This window comes from Hemiscyllium ocellatum, chromosome 9 (genome assembly GCF_020745735.1).
Source record: "Hemiscyllium ocellatum isolate sHemOce1 chromosome 9, sHemOce1.pat.X.cur, whole genome shotgun sequence".
Classification (NCBI taxonomy): domain Eukaryota; kingdom Metazoa; phylum Chordata; class Chondrichthyes; order Orectolobiformes; family Hemiscylliidae; genus Hemiscyllium; species Hemiscyllium ocellatum.
This window is the reverse complement of record NC_083409.1, coordinates 65,962,658-65,989,820: the sequence shown is the minus strand read 5'-3', so window position 1 is coordinate 65,989,820 and position 27,163 is coordinate 65,962,658. Positions and strand designations below refer to the sequence as shown.

Genomic DNA, 27,163 nt, shown 5'->3' with positions numbered 1-27,163 from the left:
GTAAAACATTTAAATGATGTCCTAAATGTACCAGAAAAACTAAAACCTGTGAAAATGCAATCAAGATAGTATTACTTTGTATTTGAATTTAATAGTAAAGCTGTGACACCTGTTCAAATCTCAGTTAAAATCATTCCCACCTAAATATGTCAGTGTTTTCTCCCACTAAGTACACATCTACTTCAGAAAAACTGATGAGATGTTGTAAAAATCTAGTCATTGATCAGAAGTTGACAAAACCTATTCCAGGTTTGACCTTTTTGTATTTTTAAAAAAATTATCAAAGTAACATATCAACGAAGGAGAAACAATATACTTTGTGTTTTTATTACCCAGCATCAACATTAGGAAATAAGAATCATTTGGCTAGATTAAGTGCACAATGCTCTCCACTCAGCACAGAATAAAATACTCCAAATGCACCAATATGAATTTTTTGGCTTTTCATATCAGCCATCTTTAAAAACTGAGAGGTGAGATTGCAAACTGCGTGATATAAGACAGTTATATACTGTTGTTAGTTATTCTTGTACCGTAGAGATAGTCACTCAGTAAAGGCCCTAATAAAAACTAGTGTTTAGAATATATCTAGCTAAATTCCATATTTCAACCTGATTCAGTAGCTGTTCTTCCTTTAGCCAAATTGTTTGCCAAATATTTATAAAAATATGTGAAAATAAACAGAAACATAATTTCTGAATGACATTGATGTATAATCCCTTACAAAATTGAGGAAGTCACGATAAATATTTGATGAGTCGCACATTTGAATCACCAACTTGCCTTTTTCTTATTAGATATTTGTTGGATTGTATATGAGGGAATTTTAAGAGAGGAAGCTGCTATTTAGAGTCATAAAGATGTACCGCATGGAAACAGAGCCTTCGGTCCAACCTGACCATACCGACCAGATATCCTAACCCAATCTAGTCCCGCCTGCCAGCACCCGGCCCATATCCCTCCAAACCCTTCCTATTCATATACCCATCCAAATGCTTCTTAAATATTGCAATTGTACCAGCCTCCACCACTTCCTCTGGCAGCTCATTCCACACACGTTTCACCATCTGCGTAAAAAAGTTGCCGTGTAGGTCTCTTTTATGTCTTTCCCCTCTCACCCTAAACCTATGCCCTCTAGTTCTGGACTCCCCGACCCCAGGGAAAAAACTTTGCCTATTTATCCTATCCATACCCTTCATAATTTTGTAAACCTCTATAAGGTTACCCCTCAGCCTCCAACACTCCAGGGAAAACAGCCCCAGCCTGTTCAGCCTCTCCCTATAGCTCAAATCCTCCAACCTTGGCAACATCCTTGTAAATCTTTTCTGAACCCTTTCAAGTTTCACAACATCTGCTACTATTTCTCCAATCAGGTAGTTCAGAATTGATCTGAACCAATCACAATATACACATGCAACCAGGTCAAAAAGTACAAACAAAAATGTTCCAAAATAAACACTCAATTTGTACTCAATATAAGAAAAGGTAATCCATCACTTCAATAAAATTAAAAATTGTTCACTTGAAGTAATTTTAAATAGGACACGTAGGATGCCTGAATTGTTTCAATCATTTGAAGGAAGGAAGAAAATGGGTTCAGACACCCCAATAAATCAGCTTCATGGAGACTACAGTTTCAACTGAAAGCAATCATGCAGAAATTGGTTTGTTTTCATTAATAAAACAAATCTGATGTTAAATATAATTAGAACATCTTTTTTGATCCATCACACAAAATACCATGTAACTCAGTTGTCCCAATCTATTTTGCATGCGGTATACAGAAAATACATTATTTTTAAAATTACACTATTGTAAACTGCACACAATAACTCAATATTTCATTTGCTCAAAGTATATTAACTTGTGCTTTGTTTATGAATTATAGAAGATTACCTTACAGTAAAAGTATAAGAAATACCTGGTTGTGATTAAATAGATTAAAGTGAATAGTTTTAAAGGGCTTTTCATCTTTACAACCTATTTCAGATAAAGCTCAAATTAAAAATGTTAAACTTGTGCATTTAGTCACTTGTATTTAAAAATTATAATAATCTCAAACAATATTTTTCATTGTTTTGATTGAGTGAAGGCTTAGACATCTGTTAGGTGCTATCAATGCGAATCTTTCAGCACTTTGCATGAATGGAAAGGGAAACAAAAGACGGACTTCCAATTCTTCACCTGCCATCAACAATATGCTCTCCCACTTTCCTACTAGGGAATTAGCTATATATGATAAAACTCACCTCCTGAGTGAATTAAAAAGTCAGCCAAGCTTGGGATTCATACTCAGGTCTTCTTGTGATGGTCCAACATTGAACTCACATTAGCTAATTACCTTGAGTTGTTCTCAATTAAATACAGAGATTTGCCACTTGCCTTGCTGCATATATTTCTGAAGCTGCAGCGTGTTCTGCTATCGTGCTGGCACATTCATCGACAGGAAAGTACCCAAGGTTGAGTTGATGAAAATTTTCAGTCAGTGTTTTTGCCTCTCCCTCACAGAGTCGAGTAAATGATGTGTGCAGAGTCCGGTCATAACCAGTCACAGGCAGATCCAGAAGCTGGCGAATGTCAAAGCGGTTATCTCTCCTTAGCCTTAGGTAGCTTTTAATGACTGTTTTAGACATTTTCTCAGGAGGGATAATACGTCTTCTAATCTCTCCCTTTGTGACAGGATATTTAACTTTTCTCTTTTTATCATCTGCCGAGGGGAGCAAAGCGGGTACATGGGCAACAACAATTTGTTCTGCAATAAAAAAACAAGCAATGATGTTAAGCATTTTCTGACTTTCAACGAACAAGCAGAAAACTGCACCTGATAGGGTCCTGAAATTTACTTTTACATATCTTTGAACTTAGCAATCCTAGATACTCATGGAATGAATGCAAATTTGAATCAGTGTGTGGAAATGCTGGAAAACACACATGTCCAAAATACACTGTAGTGACTTCATCTCATTAAAATATGAGCGAAGCTCAAAAGGAGTAAAGTTCCAATGTTATGGATCTTTACCTTATATTCTGATTGTTGAAACATATTAATATTACACACAACCATCTATCTCATCCAATCAAAATTTATGCTACTATATTTGACTTGGAAAGGAAAAAGTCATCAACAGAGATTTGTTTTAATGATTTCCCCTGTATCTTCCTGTAAGTTGTCAGGATTTAATTCAGTATTAATAAAGCAATTTTAAGCAGCATTGGTAATCCACAAAAATTAGATACTTTAAAATGAAATTCAATTATGTTATTTGACCTGTGTAAACACTTCAACATTTTTTTAAAATCCATTTGTGGGATGTGGGCATCGTTGGCTGACCAACATCTATTACCTGTCCCTAGTTGCCCTTGAGAAGATGGTGGTGGCTGCCTTCTTGAACTGCTGCAGTTCACCTGCTGTGGGTTGACTCACAATACCATTAGGGAGGGATTTCCAGGATTTGGACCCAGCGGCAGTGAAGGAACACTGATATAGTTCCAAGTTAGGATTGAGAGTGGCTTAGAGGGGAGCTTGAAGGTGTTGTTGTTCCCATGTATCTGCTGTCCTTGCCCTTAAAGATAGAGGTGGTCATGGGTTTGGAAGGTATTGTCTGAGGATCTTTGATGAATTTCTGCAGCACATCTTGTAGATGGTACACAGTGCTACTACTGAGCATCGGTGGTGGAAGGAGAGGCTGCTTGTGGATGTAGTGCCAATCAAGCAGGCTGCTTTGTCCTAGATGGTGTCAGGCTTCTTGAGTGCTGTTGGGGCTACATTCATCCATGCAAGTGGGGAGAATTCTTCATACTCCTGACTTGTGCCTTGTATCTGATGGTGGACAGGCTTTCAGAGTCAGGAGGTGAGTTACTTGTTGCAGTATTCCTAGCCTCTGACCTGCTTTTATAGCCACTTTGTTTACGTGGTGAGTCCAGTTGAGTTTCTGGTCAATGATAACACCCAGGAAATTGACTGTGGGGGATCCAGGGATGGTAACACCATTGAATGGCAAACGACGGTGGTTAGATTGTTTCAGCGTGGTGTTTGTGTGGCATGAATGTTACTTGCCACATGTCAACCCAAGCCTGGATATTGTCCAGATCTTATTGCATTTGAACATGGACAGTTTCAGTTTCTGAGGAGTTGCAAACGGTGCTGAACTTTGTGCAATCAACAGCGAACATTCCCACTTCTGACCTTAGGATAGAGGGAAAGTCATTGATGATGGAGCTGAAAATGAGGCTGGCAAAATAATAATAAGAAACCTGGAAACAGCAGAGGACTTGAATAAATACAAGGCATCAGTCTTCACAGCAAAAGACTCAAATAGCTTTTCACAGGCAAAAGGTTAAGAGGAAATAAATACAATACCTATCACTAGAGAAGAAGTGTTAGGAAACTGAAGGTGCTAAAGTTGGATAAATCCTCTGGACCTGATGGCATGTATCCTAGTATATTAAAGAAAGTAGCTACAGAGATATTGGATGCATTGGGAGTTATCATATAGGAATCCTTACAATTCTGAAAAAGTCCCAGAGGATTGTAAAACTGAAAATGTAATATTTTTATTTAGAACGGGAAGGAAACAAAACAGGTAATTATAGGCCAGCTAGTTTAACGTCTGTTATTGGGAAAATGTTAGAATCTATTAGAAAGTATGTAATAACACTACAGAGAGACATAATATGATCACAGTCAGCATGGCTTCATGAAGGGTTTCCTTCATTTGTCACACTTTACAAATTTTCTTGAATTCTTTGAGGAGGTAACAAGCAGGATAAAGGGAAAGCGGTAGATGCAATATACATCGATTTTCAGAAGGCGCTTGATAAGGTATCACACATGAGAGTACTTACTACAATAAGAGCCCATGGTTCAGAGAATAATAGGAAAGGCTATTGGAATGTTTTTTCAAAGGGAATATAGTATGAATATAGAAAGATTTTGTTAAAAGCATACAAAACACCAGTCAAACCATAACTGTAATACTGTGTACAGTTTATGGGCCCTTATCTGAGGTAAGATATATCAGCGTCAGATGTGGTTCAGAGAAGGTGCACGAGACTGATCCCAGGTATGGAGGGATAGTCTTATGAGGACAGGTTGAATAAATTGGGCTCGTACTCACTGGAGTATAGAAGAATGAGAGATTATCTTATTGACGATTCTTAGGGAAGTTTACAAAGTAGATGCAGAAAGGGCGTTTTCCCTTGTGGGAGAGTCTAGGACCAGAGGGCAAAATCTCAAAATACTGGTTTGCACATTTAACCCAGAGATGAGAAGGAATTTCTTCTCCGAAGAGGATAATGAATCTGTGGAATACTTTTCCCAGTGATGTTGAGGCTAGGTAATTAAATACATACAAGGCTGAGATAGACAGATGATTTTTAATCAGTCAGTGAATCAAGGATAATGGGGGAAAAATGGAGATGAAGATTATCAGATGAGCCATGCTTGCACCAAATGGCAGAGAAGATTCAGTGGGCTCAATTGCCTCCTTCTGCTCCTGCATCTTATGGTCTTGTTTTGAATTTGACATAAATTTTACTTCGGATAAAAGAACTGTATCAAACCTAAATAAATAATGATGAACCAATTACATTTTCTTGGGAAACTCGGTTTACCAAGTACATCAAGTGCAAAGAGATCCACTAAAGGTAAATTTTTACCTCACTACTCAGCCTTATATTTTTACCAATATCATGTTTATTACTGCTAATACAATCTCAACCCTCCTTCCTAAATTGATTTACATAAAAAACTTTAACAAAATAAACCTAAAATATATTTATAAAAATTGCACATAACATTGTAAAAACCAATTACTTTAAGGTAACTTGATAGAATTCTGATTTTACAAAATTTTTCAAAGTAGCAAAACATTATAGGGTTGCCATAAACTAACTCAATATTATTAAATTTGAAACTTCCTAATTGGGTGATTTTTAGGAAATAAATTGTACCTTCATCCATTGCTGCTGCATTAAGCAGATTACAAGATGGATATGGATTCACAATCATTAATTCTGGTCCTGAATCTGAAACTTAAATTTACAATAGTTAAAAACTAATGTAAGGAAATTGTTTTCTTAAAATATTCACATTTTCTAGCAATATATTGCTATAACATAAAACCCATTCAGAGCACTGAAAAGAACTGTAAGCAAAGCAATGTGGGTCAGATTCTATCCAACCTTTTTGTTTACATCAAAAGATCTACTAATGTATAAGTCTAAAATTATACTTTGTAATAGGAGCATTTTAAAAAATGTCTTTATGGGATATCACCATTTGTTACCATCCTTAATTGCTACTGAACCCAGTTGTTGACTAGGCCATTTCAGAGACTGGTTAAGAGTTAACCACATTACTAAGGGTCTGGAGTCAAATGTGAGCCATAAGGATAATAGATTTTTATCCCAAAATAACATTAATGCGAACCAAATGGCATTTACATCTATCTATTATTGAGACTAGCTTCCAAATCCAAATTTATTGTAATCAATTGTATTTAAATTCCACCAGCTGTTATGGTAGGATTTGATCCCACGTTCCTAGATCAATGGTATGGGCCTCTGTCCACTAGTCTTGTGATATTATCTTTATTGTCTCCCTACATTCCTTTTTTTGAAACCTCTGTCATGGTGCTAGTAGAAATAAAAGGCACAGAGTCGGAGTCATACTAATCTATTTGTTTTAAATTGAGAAATATCTCCATTAACATCAGAGGGCTTTCAGAGAAACAGCTATCTACAAATTCATATTCCAAAGAACATCCAGGACACAAATTTTCTTCTCGGCTTTACAACATGTAATACAAGGGTAAAACTATTGCATTAGAACAGCAAATACTGGATTAAGTGAATTGGTAAAGAATAAAGAAACCCCAACTTCCTTCGTAACTACATCTGGATGATCACTTCCTCTGTTATCCTAAAAGGCATCCAAGACAACACTACCTACTGCTTAACAATTTTCCCCAACAAGGAAGGCATAACATTTGTGGAATATCTCATTTATGGTCCAGACATAATTAGGTAGGCTTTCAACAAATAACATGCCCTATCATCAATAGTCACGGTGATTAATGAATTGTATTCTGGCTTTCTAACAAACTGTTCATTCCATGGCAAGAAGTTGTCATGTAACTCCAGCTAAATATATGTAAGATCAACAGCACAAAACTGTCTCTTAAACACCTATTTTTCAAACACTAAACAGTTGAAAAACCCTAACCATCAACCCAACATGTCATAAAAACCCTGCACTTTGAAGACATTGGAAAATCCAAATAAAGCTTACTACTCTAGTTCATTTGATTTCTGATGCCACTGAATAATTTACAACTCAATAAAAAAAAAATGAAGTCCTGAGGGACTTATATTATCCCTTCTCTGGATCTTTCAAGAGGACTCACTACTAACTAACAAGTACTTTGAAATGTGATGTAATGTAGAAAAGGTGGCAACCAATTTGAACATTGTAAAGTCTCACAAACAACATTAAAATGTCGACCATATTAGCCAGGATAGTGGGGAGAATGCAGTAATTCAATCAATTTATTTGTGAAAACAAATCTTGCAGTTGAAGATGCATTTTATTTTTAAAAATTAGATACCTTCTGTTATTCTGTCTTCCATATCTTGCTCACTTTTGCTCCTTTCCAGCGCTGCTGTCATAAGGAATACTGTTATCAGAAAAACTGCCATCTCGAATATTTAACTTTAACCTGAAAAGTCTTTTTTATATAAAGGTATCAAATGCTTTACTGAATTTATACAATTTTTCAACCAGGCTATTCATGAGGAAAGAGTGAAATAGATTTATTTTGGGATTGAGATTAGCTCAAACTTTATTAGAGATATCATTTGGATTTCAATGATCTAAGGCAAGAGCACAATTTAATAAATCTACAGTTCTTTTAAAATTTCTTTAAGGCAGGAAGCTTAATTTTTCCTTTCAGAGCCTCATTCAGCCAGAGTGCTCAGAGGCGCTTGTGTCTACAATTATGTGAAAAATGGCCAGGATTGATTGAGGTTTCACATTGGGAAAATTTTTAAAAAATCGGCCCTGTAGTTCTCAAGTTATGATCTACAAAACTTCTCACTAGAAGAAGTACTTGTAATATGACATTACACAAGAAAACTATCTGCAAGGAAACAGTAGAATATTTAAATTATGAATTAAACTGCTTCAGTAGGGAGGTTTTTGCTAAAACTACACAAGGCATGAATCAGTCCACAGTTGAAAACAATTTTTGGATCCTTATCTAAGAAAAAATATTCTGATGGAGGCAGTTCAGAGGACAATCACAGGTATAGAGCGAATGTCTTATGGGAAAGGGTGAGAAGGTTGGGTCTGTATTCATTGAAATTTAGAAGAATGAGAGCAACTGCATTGAAATATACAAGTTTCTCAGAGGACTTTACAGGGTAAATACAAAGATTGTTTCCCCTTGTGGGCGTGTCTTGGAACAGGAGGCGTAATCTCAGAATAAAGGGTTTCATATTTAAGATAGTGATGAGGAGTAATTTCATCTCTCAGAGAATTATGAGTCTGTGAATTTCTTCACCACAGAGAGCTGTTTGAAGCTAAGTCATTCAGTATATTCAAAGCTATGAAAGACAGATTTTTCTGTAGACCCGGGTTCAATTCCCGACTCAGGCGACTGACTGTGTGGAGTTTGCACGTTCTCCCCGTGTCTGCGTGGGTTTCCTCCGGGTGCTCCGGTTTCCTCCCACAGTCCAAAGATGTGCGGGTCAGGTGAATTGGCCAAGCTAAATTGCCCGTAGTGTTAGGTAAGGGGTAAATGTAGGGGTATGGGTGGGTTGCGCTTTGGCGGGTCGGTGTGGACTTGTTGGGCCGAAGGGCCTGTTTCCACACTGTAAGTCTAATCTAATCTAATCTAATCAGTAAGAAAATCAAGGTTTATGGGGAAACAACAGGAAATGGAGTTATCAGATTAACCACAATTTCACTGAATAACAGACAGGCTTCTTGAGCTGAATGGTCTACTTCTGCTTCTATATTTCATGGTTTCAATGCAATCCCGGAGGCAACAAACCCACAGAGTTTCAGGATCAGTCAATCTAATGATCTGAAGTGAGATCATCACAGAGACCTGGGATTCTTTCTCCTCTCCCCACAAACCTTGCAAGTCGATGCCCAAATATTCCAACTTGGTACAGAATTGTGAAGCTCTTAACAAACTAAACCAAAACCCAGCAGTACTCCCATTCAACACTGGGCATCTCTCAGATGTCATTTTCTCTTACTAACATGTAACTAGGTTCGGAAAAGTAGGTTTGCAATTAAAGATAATGAAAGCACACAGCAGATCAAGTAAATAGAATAGTTAATGCTAAGAATACTTCAAATAACTTAGTCAGGAAACTGAATAAGTAGTGATTTTTTTTGCTTCACCTACAGAAGCCAAGTTGCTCTCTGACTCTTGACCTTTTGAAAAGTGATCTTGTCTTCCCTCTGTGGTCCAATTCAGTAGTGTTTCTACCTTTTTTGCTCTGTTTCTAGACCATAACATGGGGTCAATTCACCCAGCCAGTGAATAAGAGGATTTGTGAGAAGGTTTGGAGAACTGTTTGCAATCAGTAGTGAGGAAATTCCTGACATCAAGAACTAAAAATCCCATTTTGCAACCAAGTGTTGAATGGCAAGACAGAATTCTCGCTAGGGTGTGGTGGGAAGCCTATTTGCATATGTAAGCCTGAATTTACATTCTCATTATTACATCATCTCACCCAGTTTTCCGTTCTTCCCAACCAAGAATATACATTAGACTGTGGAAATTCCAGACAATGAAAGGGAATGTGGAAACCTGGTGACTCCAGGGGCAGCATGGTGGCTCAGTGATTAGCATTGCTTCCTCACAGCACCAGGGACCCAGGTACGGTTCCAGCCTCGGGCGACTGTCTGTGTCTGCGTGGGTTTTCTCCGGGTGCTCCGATTTCCTCACGCAATCCAAAGATGTGCAGGTCAGGTGAATTGGTCATGTTAAATTGCCCATGTATTAGGTGCATTAGTCAGAGGGAAAATGGGTCTGGGTGGGTTACTCTTCAGAGGGTCAGTGTGGACTTGTTGGGCTGAAGGGCCTGTTTCCACACTGTAGGGAATCTAGTCTAAAAACCACCTGCTCCTCTGGCCATCTATCTTTAACACTAAGCACCAACATTTCAGGACATGTCCATGGGCAGCAACCGCACACACCACACCTTCTGTCCACCTGGCTTTGTAAAGTAGGGTACCAATTTCTCATTATCACATTGATGAGGCCCCTTCTGGAATACTGTCCAGTTCAGGATGCCCAGTTATAGGAAGGATATTAGCAAGATAGAGAGGGTTCACATTAGATTTACCAGGATGTTGCTGGGTATGGAAGGTTTCATTTATAAAGAAAAGCTGGATAGGTTGGGACTTTTTTTCACTGGAGTAAAGGACATTGAGAGATGATCTGATAAAAGTTTATAAAATAATGAGAGGTATAGACAGAGTGAACAGTAGTTGTCTTTTTCCTAGAATGGGGATTTCAAGACTCGGGGGCACATTTTTTTTTAAGGTGAGAGGAAAGGGATTTAAAAAAGACATAAGAGACAAAATCTTTGCACAGAGGGTGGTTTGCGTGTGAAATGAACTTTCTGAGAAAGTGGTGGACGTGGGTACAATTACAATGTTAAAAGACATTTGCATAGGTACATGAATAGGAAAGATTTGGAGGGATATGGGCCAGGAGCAGACAGGTGGGACTAATTTAACTTGGGATTATGTTCAGCATGGACGGGTTGGACTGAAGAATCTGTTTCCTCGCTATATGACTCTGACAGAAGAGGGCACTGCAACTACATAACTGCCAGCATTTGATTGAGTGCATGGCTAGACATTAAAAATGGTGACAGTGCCAAGAACCTTGGAAGAACCCAGCAGTGTACTTCTGTCTGTGGAGAGTGGGAAAATACGACGAGAACTATTGGATATGGGACATAGGTGATCAAGAAAGATTGGGTTAGCAGACAAAACGCACTTGTGGTCATGGAGAGAAATTCGCCAAAAGTGATACTGAGCTAATTTCTGATAAAATTTAGCCAATAACATACGACTAGTACTTGTTCCGCAAATTACTATAATTACTATATAATTATGAAGTAATGCTTGTTTAAAGCTATGGCATGTAGTGTGCAACTTCGAAGTCAAAGACACTTCAAACAGAATTTTATTTTGTCTGCAACTTTCATGCATGAGAAACTTTGTACTGTACATTAAAGACAGAATGGTTAGAAATCATAAAAAATGAGAAGGTTCACTCACTTCCCAATATTTCAAGTGTTGCCGAAACTGCGGCCCATCCACCAGCACTAAAATACAACCTTGCATTAGTTTGGATTCCAGAATCAAGTAGCAAATCTTCTTTTCCACTAAGATTCTCCGTCAAAACTTCGACATCAGATTCATTTGCTAAACGAACGTTAGAGAAGATTTCATCCACTACATCAGCTTTCAAAATAGCGTGCAAGAATTCTGGCAATAAAAGAAGTGATGCATTGTTAGGGCTTTTCCTTTTACATTATTCACCATATTGATTACAAATCAAAGAATTTTTAAACCTAGGGTTGATACTAACTATTTACCAGAATTTTCAATTTTCAACCGCTATGCTGTTCTACATAGTAGACTTCAGAGCTTCATATTAGCTTAAAAGTGTAAAAGTACCCCTGATTCCTCTTCAAAATGATAAGTTGTGGCCTCTGACAAAAAAAACCAAATTGATTTTGCTTCTATATTGAAGCAAATGTTGCCATAATCCCAGAGGACTACAGGTTGCTCTCTTCATGCAGGTTGAGTCCGTGATTAAGAAAGCGAATGCAATGTTGTCGTTTATCTCAAGAGGATTGGAATATAAAAGCATCGTTGTGCTACTGAGACTTTATAAAGCTCTGGTTAGGCCCCATTTGGAGTACTGTGTCCAGTTTTGGTCCCCACACCTCAGGAAGGACATGCTGGCACTGGAGCGGAGATTCACACGGATGATCCCTGGAATGGTAGGTCTAACATACTAGGAACAGCTGAGGATCCTGGGATTGTATTCATTGGAGTTTAGAAGATTAAGGGGAGATTTAATAGAAACTTACAAGATAATACATGGCTTGGAAAGGGTGGACGCTAGGAAATTGTTTCCGTTAGACAAGGAGACTAGGACCCGTGGACACAGCCTTAGAATTAGAGGGGGTAAATTCAGAACAGAAATGTGGAGACATTTCTTCAGCCAGAGAGTGGTGTGCCTGTGGAATTCATTGCCGCAAAGCGCAGTGGAGGCCGGGATGCTAAATGTCTTCAAGGCAGAGATTGATAAATTCTTGATGTCACAAGGAATTAAGGGCTACGGGGAGAATGCTGGTAAGTGGAGTTGAAATGTCCATCAACCATGACTGAATGGCAGAGTGGACTCGATGGGCCGAATGGCATTACTTTCACTCCTATGTCTTATGGTCAACAGAGAGATCGAACTGGTGGCACATTTAACTTAATGGTTACCACACTTCCGGTGATAGTCAAGATTGGGAAGGCAGGGCCTGCTGATGACCTCAGCCTAGTTTGGAACTGAACTGTTGGCATCACTCTGCATCACAAACCAAACATCCAGTCAACTGAGCTAACTGAGTTCTATAATATAATAATGTGGTTTTCCACACACTATTCATAATTTCAAATTTTAACTGGTATTTTAAGTTTCAAATTAAAAATTGGTCACATAGTTTACAGCATTCGCACTCAAGAAATTTAGGAATCAGAGTGATATAAGGGTTCAATTGCACATTAGTTTGTATAAACACATGATAGACTATCTTAATCTGTGCTGAATTGAGCACATTCAATGCAAATTAAGACGTTGAAATGTTTCTTGATTTAACTGTACATATATCTACTGGAAATTAAGTGCATTTATTTCATTATGCTATTTCTTTCTGACTGTAGTTTTCTAGATGAGATCTTAATTTAAAATAATGGTTCAGTTATTCCATACAGGTGCCAGGTAATGGGTGATAAACGCTGGCCTAGCCAGTAGCACCTACATCACCTGACTAGTTAAAAAAAAGTGGCAGAAATTGAGTACTGAGTTCTCTTTTCCTCTTCAGTTATTTTCCAACATAAAACAAAAGGTAAAATCGCGCACTTTCACCAGGCCGACCATTTTTCATCAGCTAGGAATGAATATATATATATATAACTGTGACTGTATAAATATCTAACCCTACTGACAGTCTAACTTTCCCAATTAGCATGTAATCAATGTTGCACACGATTGATTCAAACACTTTATCAGCTCACTGAACAAATAGGGAAAATTGGAATATTCTATTTATTTCTGAAAGAAAAAAAATCCTTTCCTGCTGAAATAAAACAAATAAGCTGTTAGTTCAAACTAATATTGTAAAATAATAAAATGTTAATGCAACTTTAATTATAATCAGAAATGTTGACAGTGGAATAACAAATGCTTCGGTCACTTTGACACTTGGTCGTGATCTTTGCAAAATATATATTTCAAACTAATATTCAAACCTTGGCCAAATATACTTATGAATACACAGTTTGCTTTATTCTCCATGCATTGCAAATATTTTGAAGTCAGACAACACAGATGGTGTTGCAATTTTGGTCATGGAGTCTATTACAACACTAAGAAGGGATAACATCTTAGAAGGCTCCACAAATGAACCCATTTGGGTGGAATTTAAAAACCGAACAGGACCAATCACATTGCTGGAAATGTACAATAGGCCCCAGAACAGTCAGAGAGGATGGCACAGTGGTTAGCACTGCTGCCTCACAGCTCCTGAGACCCGGGTTCAATTCCCGACTCAGGCGACTGACTGTGTGGAGTTTGCACGTTCTCCCCGTGTCTGCGTGGGTTTCCTCCGGGTGCTCCGGTTTCCTCCCACAGTCCAAAGATGTGTGGGTCAGGTGAATTGGCCATGCTAAATTGCCCGTAGTGTTAGGTAGGGGTAAATGTAGGGGTATGGATGGGTTGCGCTTCGGCGGGTCGGTGTGGACTTGTTGGGCCGAAGGGCCTGTTTCCACACTGTAAGTAATCTAATCTAAAAATAGAACAGCAGAAGTGTGGGCATATGTCAGAGAAGTGTAAAACTAATAGGGTAGTGATAGTAGGGGAATTCCTCCCCAACATTAACTGGAGTAGTCACTATGTGAAGGGTTTGGGGAGAGCAGAATTTTTAAAAGGCACCCAGGACAGCTTACAAGAGAAGTAATGGTTCTCAGGTTAAATTTAGGTAATGAAGCTGGGCGAGTGGTTGAAGTATCAGTGGAGGAGCATTTTGCAGAGACCAATCGTAATTCCATTACATTCAAAATTGTTATGAAAAAGCACAAGGATGGGCCTGAAATAAAAGTTCTCACCTGGGGAAGGGCTGATTTTGATAAGATCAGGTATGATTTGGCCAGAGTGGAGTGGGAGCAAATAGTTTCAGATATTCTCAGAACAGTGGGATGCAATCAACAATAAAATATGGAGAGTTCAGGACCAACATGTTCTAACTGAAAAAGGATGGGACCATCAAATCCAGTGAAACATGGATATCAAAGAAATGGATTACAGAAAAAGAGAAGACGCAGATACCTGGAGTTCAATACAGCAGAAGCCATAGAAGACTACAGAAATGTGCAAAAGGTAACATAAAAGGGAGATTAAGAGAACTAAAAGGGGATATGTAAAGAACAATCCTTAATTCTTTCGCATGTACATGCAGGTTAAAAGGATAACAAGAGAAAGAGTAGGACCCATTAAAGACCACAGTGGTAATGTGTATGTGGAGCTACTTAAACCACTTGCCCAATTTAATTAAATATTAAGTTGAGGACCACTCCCCCTCTTGAAAGGCCTTCTATTAACTGGCTTAAAAAGCTGTCCTGGATGCCTTTTAACAGTGCTGGTCAGTTCAAACCTTTCACATAAAGACTACCCCAGTTAATTTTGGGGAAGTTTAAAGCCCTACTATCACCACCCCATGAGAACATAGAATGTTACAGTGCAGTACAGGCCCTTTGGCCCTCGATGTTGCAAAGATCTGTGGAACCAATCTTAAACCTATCTATCCTACGCTATTCCATTTTCATCCATTTGTTTATCCAATGACCATTTAAATGTCCTTAAAATTGATGAGTTGTAGGCAGGGCATTCCAAGCCCCTATTACTCTCTGAGTAAAGAAACTACCTCTGACATCTGTCCTTTATCTATCACCCCTCAATTTAAAGCTCTGTCCCCTCGTGTTAGCCATTTCCTTCTGAGGAAAGAGATTCTCACTATCCATCCTATCCAACCCTCTGATTATCTTATAGCCTCAATTAAGTCACCTCTCAACCTTCTTCTCTCTAACAAAACAGCCTCAAGTCCCTCAGCCTCTCCTCATCAGACCTTCCCGCCATACCACCAACTTCCTAGTAAATTGCCTCTGAACCGTTTCCAAAGCTTCCACATTCTTCCTATAATACGGTGACCAGAACTGTACGCAATACCCCAAGTGCGGCCACAACAGTTTGTGCAGCTGTAACATGACCTTGTAGCTTCGAAACTCAATCCCTCTACCAATAAAAGTAAACACACCGTATGGCTTCTTGATAACCCTATCAACCTGGGTGGCAACTTTCATGGATCAATGTATATGGATGCTGAGATCTCTCTGCTCATCCACACTGCAAGGAATCTTACCATTAGGCCATTACTCTTTATTCTTGTTGCTCTTTCCAAAGTGAATCACCTCACACTTTTCCACATTAAACTCTATTTGCCACCTCTCAGCCCAGCTCTGCAGCTTATCTATGTCCCTCTGTAATGTGCAACAACCTTTGGCACTGCCCACAACTCCCTCGACCTTAGTGTCATCTGCAAATTTACTAACCCATCCTTCTATGTCTTCATCCAGGTCATTTATAAAAATGACAAACAGCGATGGAACCCACTAGTAACTGAACTCCAGGATGAACATTTCCCATCAACCACCATTCTCTGACTTCTTTCAGCTAGCTAATTTCTTATCTAAATTTCTAGATTACCCTCAATCTCATGCCTCCATATTTTGTGCAAAGCCTATTGTGGGGAACCTTATCAAATGTCTTACTGAAATCTATGTACACCACATCAAGTGCTTTACCCTCATCCACCTGTTTGGTCACCTTCTCAAAGATCTCAATAAGGTTTCTGACGCACAACCTACCCTTCACAAAACCACGTTGACTATCCCTAATGAACGTATTCCTTTCTAGATGATTATAAATCCTATCTCTTATAACCTTTTCCAACACTTTACCCACAACTGAAGTAAGGTTCACTGGTCTATAATTACCAGGGTTATCTCTACTCCCTTTCTTGAACAAGGGCCACATTTACTATCCTCCAGTCTTCTGGCACTATTCCTGTAGACAATGACAACATAAAGATCAAAATCAAAGGCTCTGCTATCTCCTCCCTGGCTTCCCAGAGAATCCTAGGATTAATCCCATCTGGCCCAAGGGACTTACCTATTTTTACACTTCCCAGAATTGCTAACACCTCCTCCTTGTGAACCTCAATCCCATCTAGTCTGTTAGCCTGTATCTCAGTACTCTCCTTGACGACATTATCTTTTTGCAGTGTGAATACCAATGAAAAGTATTCATTTAATGCATCTCCTACCTCTTCGGACTCTACACACAACTTCCCACTGCTGTTCTTGATTGGCCCTAATCTTACTCTAGTCATTCTTTTATTCTTGTTATATCTGTAGAAAGCTTTAGGTTTTTCTTGATCCAACGATTTCTCATGTTTCATCCTGGCTCTTCTTAGTTCTCTCTTTAGATCTTTCCTGGCTAGCCTGCAACTCAAGCACCCTAACTGAGCCTTCAGTTGCCATCCTAACATAAGCCTTCTTCTTCCTCTTGACATGAGATTCAACTTCCTTAGTAAACCATAGCTCCCTCACTCGACCACTTCTTTTCTGACAGATATATACTTATCAAGGACACGCAGTAGTTGTTCCTTGAGTAAGCTCCACATTTCAATTGTGTCCATCCCCTGCAGTTTCCAGTCAATATTTGGAAAGTCAAAGGCCTCCATGAGAACTACCCTGTTATTAGCGAGTTTTGAGAAGATTTGTAGCTCAGGTTGAGATTTTGTATGTAGATTTGCCCGCTGAGCTGAAAAGGTTCATTTCCAGAGGTTTCGCTACCTTACTAGGTAACATCTTCAGTGGACCTCATGCAAAGCAATGCTGAAAATTCCTGCTTTCTATTTATATGTTTGGGTTTCTTTGGGTTGGTGATGTCATTTCCTGTGGTGAAGTCACCTCCTGTTCCTTTTCTCAGGGGGTGGTAGATAGGGTCTAACTCAATGTGTTTCTCGTCGGTTGGAATGCCATGCTTCTAGGAATTCTAGGAAGACTTTGTTTGGCTTGTCCTAGGATGTATGTATTGTCCCAGTCGAAGTAGTGTCCTTCCTCATCCATATGTGGCTAGTTGGTGTTCATGTGTTCTGGTGGCTAGTTATCTGCCTGTTTCTCCAATGTAGTTTTTGTTACAATTCTTGCACGGTATTTTGTAAATGACTACGCAGAGCAGAGGAAAATCAAAATACCGTGTATTCAAAAAGAATGGGTACCCAATGAACACAGTCCGCAGATTTTGAAGCAACAAACCAAAACAAGCAGACAAAACATGTCCAGAAACCCTAGCCACACTCCCCTATATCAAAGACATCTCGGAAATGACTGTCAGACTACTCAGACCCCTTGGCATCATGGTAGCCCACAAACCCACCAACACATTAAAACAGCAGCTAATGAACTTGAAAGACTCTTCATTGGACAAACAGGCAGAAAACTAGCCACCAGGATGCATGAACACCAACTAGCCACAAAAAGAACATGGCCCTCTCTCACTAGTATCCTTATATACAGATGAGGAAGGACACCACTTCAACTGGGACAATACATCCATCCTAGGACAAGCCAAACAAAGACACGCACAAGAATTCCTCGAAGCATGGCATTCCAACCGGAACGCTATCAACAAACAATCAAATTAGACCCCATCTACCACCCCCTGAGAAAAGGAACAGGAAGTGACTTCACCACAGGAAATAACATCACCAACCAAAAGAAACCCAAAAATAAATAGAAAGCTGGAATTTTCAGCACTGCTTCGCATGAGGTCTACTGAAGATGTTACCTAGTAAGGTAGTGAAACGTCTAAAAATGAACCTTTCAGTTCAGCGAGCAAACCTATATCCAAAACCCTGTTATGCTCGCTCTTAACCAAAATCATCTTTGCAATCATTTCCTCTACATCTCTGGAACTATTCAGAGGCCTACAGAAAAATCCCAACAGGGTGACCTCTCCTTTTCTGTTTCTAACCTCAGCCCATACTACCTTAGTAGACAATTCTGTCACTGTAATACTATCCTTGACTAACAATGCTACACCTCTCCCTCTTTTACCATCTTTTCTGTTCTTACTGGAACATCTAAATCCAACAAATATTCCTGTACCTGCTCTATCCAAGTCTCCAAAATAGCCACAACATCGAAGTCCCAGGTACCAACCCATGCTGCAAGTTCACCCACCTTATTCCAGATGCTCCTGGTGTTCAAGTAGTCACACTTCAATCACCTTCCTGCTTGCCAGCTTACTCTTGTGACCTTGAAACAAATTTCTCACCTCACTACTCTTAACCTCCTGGACACCGGAACTACAATTTACATTCCTATCCCCTTGCTGAATTAGTTCAAACCTTCCCGAACAGCATTAGCAAATCTCCCCCCCAAAGATATTGGTACCCATCTGGTTCGGGTGGCATTAGTTTTATGTGGGTAGAAAAATCAGGGAGAAGGTCTGTGATGCTTTAGAGAAATTAGCATAGGCAAAGAGGAGGTTCTGAATGGTCTAGAAGGCTTAAAAGTAGATAAATCTTGAGGGCTGGATGAAATATATACCAGGCTGTTGAACGAAGCAAGGGATATCGCAGGGGCGCTTGCATAAATTTTCAATTCCTCTCTGAGCACAGGAGAGATGCCAGAGGACTGGATGACAGCCAGTGTCATATTGACATTCGAGAAGAATGCCAAGGAATAACCTGGAAACCCAAGGCCGGGTCAGTCTAACCTCAGTGTGGGGAAACTATTGGAAGCACTTCTGAGAGAGAGAATTCATCTGTAACTGGAGAGGCAAGGATTAATCAAGAACATTCAGCACGGTTTTATTAAGGAGGAGGTCACATCTGACCAATTTCACTGAATTTTTCAAACTGGTGAACGGCTGTGCACATGATGGCAATGCTTTTGATGTAGTCTACTTGGGCTTCAGCAAGATTTTTGATAAGGTCTGACATCTGAGATTGATAGCAAAGGTATGAGTTCATGGTATTCAAGGAAATTTGGCTACTTGAATGGCAGGTAGCTGAGGGTGATGGTTGAGAGGTGTTTTTGTGACTAGAAGCCTGTGTTCAGTGGGATTCCACGGAGATCAGTATTAGACCCTTGCTGTTTATGAAGGATTTAGACTTGAATGTAGGAGGGTTGATTAGTACGTTCAAAGACAGTTCAAAAATTGATGGGTTGGCAAATAGTGAGAACGACACCTTTAGGCTACAAGAGGATATGGATTGGCTGATCAATGGCAAGTAGAATTCAATCCGGATAAATGTGAGGCAGTGCAATTGGGTAGGACAAACAAGGCAAGGGAATACATGATGAACGGCAGAACCCCGGGAAGGACGACAGAACAGCAGGACCTTAGTGTGCATGAACACCAGTCCCCTTCAGTTATCAGAACTGATAAAGTGGTTAAGAAGGTGAATTATATACTTGCCTTTACTAGTTGAAGCTTGGAGTTTAAGAGCAGAGAAGTTATGCAAGAACTGTATAAACCTTGGTTAGATCACAACTGTGTGCAATTAAGAATTGTGTGGGATCCACATTATAGGAGGGATATGATAGCACTGGAGAAGGTGCAAAGGAGATTTACCAGGATGTTGTCTGGGCTGGAGAGTCTCAGTTATGAAAAGTATGATTGAGATTATTTTCCTCAGAGCAGAGAAGACTGAGAGATGTCATGATTGAAACATATAGAATTATGATGGAGTTAGATAAGGTAAATAGAGAAACATTTCCCCTTTATGCAGGGATCAATGACCAGTGGCATAAATTTAAGGGGTCAAAGGTTTAGAAAAGATGTGAGAAAATATGTTTTCAGCCAGAGGATGGCAGGAATCTGAAATTCACTGCATGTAAGTGTGAGAGAGGCAAAAATCCTCACCGTTTAAGAAGTACTTAGATGTGCACATGGAATGCCAATGCATCCAGGGTACAGGACAAATGCTGGAAAATGGGATTAAAATAGTTAGATGGTTGTTTATACTGATTGGATCAATTGGCTGAAGGACCTTTCTTTGTGCTTTAGATCTCTATGACTCCAGAGGTAAGGCTGTGATACAAAAACAAAACTTCTGTCTAACATCATAGGATAACCTTTTTTGAGGATAGAACTATCAAGATTGGATGAAGGCTCACAAATATATCGTGTGTTCTTTGAAAATATATTATTTTTTCAAGTTAAAGGGTTTGGAGGGATATGGGCCAGGTGCTGGCAGGTGAGACTAGATTGGGTTGGGATATCTGGTCGGCATGGATGGGTTGGACCGAGGGGTCTGTTTCTATGCTGTACATCTCTATGATTCTATGCAGTATATTTGCATAGTTACTAAAACATCTGGTTAAATGAAAACATAGCAACATAGAAACAGAAAGTAGGACCAGAAGGATGCTATCAACCCTTTGAGCATGCTTCATCATTCAACTAGATCATAGCTGATCTTTAAGACAATACCATTTTCAACACTATACTCAAATCCATGATGTCTTCAATACCTATAAATCTATTGGTCTCTGTCTTGAATGTACTCAATGATTCAAAGTTTTCACAGTCCTCTGCTGGAGAGAATTTCAAAGGTTCATTGCCCAGTGTGAAGAGATTCCTAGAGATCTACCCTTATAGTGAAACTTTGTTCCTGGTTTTGAACTACCCTGCCATATCCCCACCCCACTGATCAACCAGGGAAACATTGTTACAATATCTACTCTGTTGAGCTCTTTAAGAGATTTGTATGTTTCAATAAGATTACCTCATTTGTCTAAACTCAGAGAATATGGGCCTAGTCTCCTCGAATCTTCTCTCAGAGGATACTCTTGCCTGCAAAAGAGTAGTCTGGTGACCCTCCATTGCAACTTCTCTGTGGTATGTATATTGTTCCTTAGCTCAGGAGACCAAAACTGTACACAATAACTGAGAATGACAAAATACACAATCACTCATGGAACACTTTGGCTCAATGATGGAATTTTAAAAATGTTGTTACCTAGAACTCCCTCTTGCCCAGATGATTCTGAAGGATCACACTGTAATTCAGGGTCATCAATGTCAGAATTTATACGATTATGGGTTAAGGGCCTGACACATTCAGAATCTAAAAGTGGTCCTAGATTCGATCCATTTTGGTCATGATTTGCTAGCTTGGCTGACCCAACGCAGTACTCTCCAGTTGACATATCCGATGGTTTCATGGTATTCTCTATCAATCTTCCAGTTAAGCAAGACCCTCTGGATATAGGATGGGGGGAGTGGTGTAGTTCTGCAATGTGAACTTTGCCATTATTATAATGAGACATTAATGATGAACCAGAGCACTGATCATCAACAGATGTCCGTTTTCTGTAGCCGTTTGATACACTGCATGTCTCATTTGGAGATATATTGTGTCCAGCTGATTGTCCTACAACTAAGGAGCTATTACCCAAGTGATATTTTTTCAATTCTCGACTTTGATTTCTGTTTTCAGCTTTCATTACACATTGGTCATTAAAATCTGAGGTCTCTTCTTTTTCAGTTTTTATATGGAGGATATCTGGTTTCTTGCCAACTACTGTTTCACTCATTGTGTCATCAACACCTAATTTCCCTTTGTCACTATCAAGCATTCCAGTTTCTCTCCACGACTGGTGTGTTGAAGGAAATTGAGAAACTGATGCCCCATTTCGGACTGTTTTATTGTCAGCAGGAAGAAAAGGCTTACAAGAGCCATCAAATGAATTAGTTTCTTTTGTTAAATCTCCATCAGTAGTCTTAATTCTATGTGGCTTTCTTATTTGAACAGCTGACACTAACACATCTTCGAACTGCTTGGATTTCAAAGGCAACTGGGCTCTGGATTTATCTTGATCACAAGGTAGTTGACACATGCCTCCAGTCCACCAATGGTAGGAATGACCAGCTTCACATGCCCATAAAATAGCCAGGATTCCATTTTGGTGTTCTTCAACAATCTCCCTCCAGGTTGGAGTAAATGAGCATTGGTTACCATGACAATGCGACCAAATCACCAGCAGTTCAAGGTGTTCCCTTGTTAAGTGAAACACTGAATTGGAATAGTTGTCTTTGGGGAATGTGTAATCTTAAAAAAAAAGTAAAGATTGTTTAGAATTTCACAAAAAAATGCAAATGCTTTTCTTAATGTTTCAAACACATATAATTCAATTTACCTTTGGGTTTGACTTCCATATTTCCAATGTCAAACTCTTTCCTGAATTGCCTGTAACAAATAACAAATTAGAATGCAAATTTGCTGGTCTCAACCAAATTTTAAATGGAAAAAAAAAACTAGTTTTCTGCTGAGAAAAAGGAGAAAACTGTCATAAAAACTGCCTGCTTCCATTTATGAAACATTGCCCACCTTGACCAATACTAAAAGGACAGAATGAACTTCAGTTCATCCATATTCTGAGTGGTAAGTACAACTCACCCCCATACTTGATGCTGATCTAAACTGGCTTCCAGTTTCCCTTTACAATAGAATTTGAAACTCTTAACTTGGGTTTAAATGCATTTATCATCTTGTTGTTACCTATGTATAACTTCATCAAACATTTGAAACTCTTAAGAATTCTTATTTCCTCCATGCTGTGATTGTGCATCTCAGCAGCTGCATCTAGACCCCAAGCCTTAGGTGCTTTGACTTGACCTTGTTACCTCCTTAAAATTCATTGATTTGGTCAAATGTTTAGTTACTCTTCCTAATATGGTCTGCTTCAGCTTGATGTTAACTTTTGTCTGATAACTGTACACTTCAGGGAAGCACCTTGGTCCATATTTCAACACCAAAGACACTACATAAATGCAAACTATTATTGTTGATACAGCCAAATAATCAGAATTCAGATTGCCTGAGGAATTGTCTTTAACATCACAAGCTATTTTCAGAGATCCTGTTGTTCAAATAGAAAACTAGATTGCAACTCTGATAATTGGAGGCAGATGTGTGAGCTTCCACATACCACCAGGGAATACGAATGCAGTCATCTTCCCTCTCCCATCCTGTAAGAAACAGACCCAACATTAAGGGTGTACTATCAAAGAATCAGTCAACCATTAGAAAACCAACAGATTATCTCTATACCATTTGCCATTACATAAATCAAATAAAATCTTGATTACTAGTGACTCAAACATAGGTATTGGATTTTTCCATTACAGTAAATAATTATTTTGCTCTGAAAAATATATTTCTCCCTCTGAACTCAGTTGTTTAAACACCTAACTAATCTGAAATATACTTCAGGTCCAAGTTCTACTGTAAGCATTTAAACATTTATAATACGGAATACAAAATTTGTGACTGCCAGTAGGGAATGAAGCTACACATTTTCAAGTCTCCATTGAGGACAAACATTGAAAAAACTTATCTTTGAAATAAGTTATTTCTGAGTATGCAATTCTCCATTTAACTTCTAATTTGCATGTTCATATTTGTTTGAATATGTTGAATATATTACTGCTGTTGTTGAAAGAGAAATTTCATTTTCAAAGTTTCTGTTAACATTTCACTTCTATTCTGATTAGAATACTTATGCAGTTGCAATTAGAACATAGAACATAGAACATAGAAAAATACAGCGCAGTACAGGCCCTTTGGCCCTCGATATTGCGCCGATCCAAGCCCACCTAACCTACACTAGCCCACTATCCTCCATATGCCTATTCAATGCCCATTTAAATGCCCAGAAAGAGGGAGAGTCCACCACTGCTACCGGCAGGGCATTCCATGAACTCACGATTTGCTGAGTAAAGAATCTACCCCGAACATCTGTCCTATACCTACCACCCCTTAATTTAAATCTATGCCCCCTCGTATTAGCTGACTCCAAATGTGGAAAAAGGTTCTCATGGTCAACCCTATCTAAACCCCTAATCATCTTGTACACCTCTATCAAGTCACCCCTAAACCTTCTTTTCTCCAATGAAAACAGCCCCAAGTGCCTCAGCCTTTCCTCATACGATCTTCCTACCATACCAGGCAACATCCTGGTAAACCTCCTCTGCACCCGTTCCAGTGCTTTCACATCCTTCCTATAGTACCAAAACTGCACTCAATACCCCAAATGCGGCCGAACCAGAGTCTTATACAACTGCAACATGACCTCAGGACTCCGGAACTCAATTCCTCTACCAATAAAAGCCAGTACGCCATATGCCTTCTTCACAGCACTATTTACCTGGGTGGCAACTTTCAGAGATCTGTGCACATGGACACCAAGATCCCTCTGCTCATTCACACTACCAAGTATCTGACCATTAGCCCAGTACTCCATCTTCTTGTTACTCTTACCAAAGTGAATCACTTCACATTTACCTACATTGAACTCCATTTGCCACCTTTCTGCCCAGCTCTGCAGCTTATCTATATCCCACTGTAACCTGCCACATCCTTCCTCACTGTCAACAACTCCACCGACCTTCGTACCATCCCCAAACTTGCTCACCCGACCTTCTAGCCCCTCTAGACATGGAGTTACGACATGGACTAAACCAGCGATGCAGAAAAACGTCACCCGCGTCGTCAGCTGTTAAAATGCGAGAGACAAAGAACTGTCCCTAACATCACTACTTAATTACCACGGTCAGTTGAAAAACTATCTTGTTTGACAAAAAAAGTTGCTTTATAGATATATCCAAGAACCTTGCAAGAGGCTAGAGAAGAAATTGCAGGGGGCCTGGCTGATATTTTTGTATCATTGTTAGCCAAATGTTGTGCCCTTATTCAAGAAGGGCTGCAAAGAAAAACCTGAGAACTATAGATCAGTAAGCTTAACATCTGTGGTAGGTAGGTTACTTGAGAAGATTCAAAGGGTTAAGATATATATGCATTTGAAAAGCCAGGGTTTGATTCAGAGTAGTTAACATGGTTTTGTGCGTGGGAGATCATGCCTCACAGATTTATTAGAGTTCTTTGATGAAGTGACCAGAAAGGTTGATGAGGTCAGGGCGGTAGACATGATCTATATGGATGTCAGTAAGGGCTTTGCTAAGGTTCCACATGGAGGGCTGCTCTGGATGGTTAGATCACGTAGAATCCAGGTAGAGCTGGAAATTTGGATACAGTTGACTTGATGGCAGGAAGGGTAATAGTGGAAGGATGCTTGTCAGACTGGAGGCCTGTGACTAGTGGTGTGCCTCAGGGGTCAGTGCTGGGCTCATTGCAGTTTGGTATCTATATCAATGATTTGAATGAGAATGTACATGGCATGATTAGGATGTTTGCAAATGACACCAAAATGAGCAGTTTCGTGGAAAGTGAAGAAGGTTATCAGAAATTGCAGCAGGGACCTTGATCAACTGGGCAAGTGGGCTGAGAAATGGCAAATGGAGCATAATATAGATGAGTGTGAAGTCTTTTATTTTGGAAAGTCAAATCAAGGTAGGGGTTTTATGATGAATGGTAGAGCCTTACAGAGTGTAGTGGAATAGAGGGACCTTGGAGTCCAGGAGCATAGTTCTTTGAAAGTGGAGTCAGAGGTTGACAGGACAGTGAACACGGCTTTTAACATGCTGGCCTTTATCAGTCAAGACCATGAGTATAGAAGTTAGGAAGTTATGTTGCAGTTGTACAGGATGTTGGTGAGGCTGCACTTGTGAGTACAGTGTTCAGTTTTGGTCACCTTGCCAGAGAAAGTATGTTATTAAACTGAAAAGAGTGCAGAAGAAACTTGCAAGAATGTTGCCAGAACTCAAGAGTCTGAGTTATAGGGAGAGGATGAATAATCTAGGACTCTTATCTTTAGAATGCAGTCTTATGGGCATCTTATATAAGTGTATTAGATCATGACCGGCGTGGGTAGGAGAATGCACTGAGTCTATTTCCCAGGGTTGGAGAATCGAGGATATCTGTTTAAGGTTAGAGGAGAAAGAATAAAAGGGAACCTGAGGGGCAATATTGTTGCATAGAGGGTGGTACCCATATGGAATGAGCTGCCAGTGGAAGTGATTGAGACAGGTTTAAAAGACATTTAGACAAATACATGGATAGGAAAAGTTTAGAAGGAAATGGGTCAAGTGCAGGGAAATGGAGTTAGCATGGATGGACATTTTGGTCGGCATGGACTAGTGAGAAAGTCTGTAGCCGTAAATGCTACAGAGAAGGTGGGAAAATGCTTGTTCAGAGAAATTTGGGACATCTGTGTAAATCTTGGATCAGTGTAGATAAGGTGATAACATTTGTTCACTTGTGGAATGTGTGGCAGTACTTCCTTCTCATGCCAGAGGCACATATTTCACAATAGGATGTAGAATAACTAAATTGTTGGATAATATCAAAGACTCTTTAGAAAAAGAACTTGTAATTTAATAAGCTGAGTGGAATATGCAAGTAATATAACAATCCTGATACATTTTCACGTATATCACAATGAGCAGATTTGAATTTATGAAGCTCAGTTCTCTCATCTTGACTGTGCTGGAAAGTGAATGTCTCATTAGCTTTACAGGTTAGTAAGGAAGTTGAAAGATATTAATGCATAAGTGAGAGAGAAAAAACATTCTTCTGTTAATTACATTCGCTGAATGAAGGGGTCGAGGGAGAGAGAGCACGAGGGAGAGAGAGAACGAGAATGGAAGCTGGTGGAAAATTAACCCTTTATGTTCTGATTTGAGTAAACACTGGGTTGTCGTGGATTGAAAGTTTGTGTGTTGTTCCTGGGAGCTCGAGATCCAGGAATGTTATGAATTTCATTTGCATTCTGGAAATCTGAGATGATTTTAAAAGAAAAAGCCATTTTGTAGGTCAATGA

General features: G+C 39.3%; 1 protein-coding gene across 1 annotated transcript in view; it reads right to left on the bottom strand.

Moving 5' to 3' along the window:
- Positions 1 to 27,163, bottom strand: part of LOC132818522 (uncharacterized) — a 44,909-nt gene that overhangs the window by 9,192 nt on the left and 8,554 nt on the right. Inside the window, exons 3-9 of the mRNA XM_060829582.1 lie at positions 23,375 to 23,414; positions 22,583 to 22,632; positions 21,403 to 22,494; positions 11,309 to 11,518; positions 7,608 to 7,661; positions 5,953 to 6,033; positions 2,250 to 2,752 (exon numbers count right to left, since the gene is read on the bottom strand). Coding sequence (XP_060685565.1) covers positions 2,358 to 2,752; positions 5,953 to 6,033; positions 7,608 to 7,661; positions 11,309 to 11,518; positions 21,403 to 22,494; positions 22,583 to 22,632; positions 23,375 to 23,414 — 1,922 coding nt within the window. The 3' untranslated portion in view covers positions 2,250 to 2,357. The remainder of the gene's footprint in view (positions 1 to 2,249; positions 2,753 to 5,952; positions 6,034 to 7,607; positions 7,662 to 11,308; positions 11,519 to 21,402; positions 22,495 to 22,582; positions 22,633 to 23,374; positions 23,415 to 27,163) is intronic.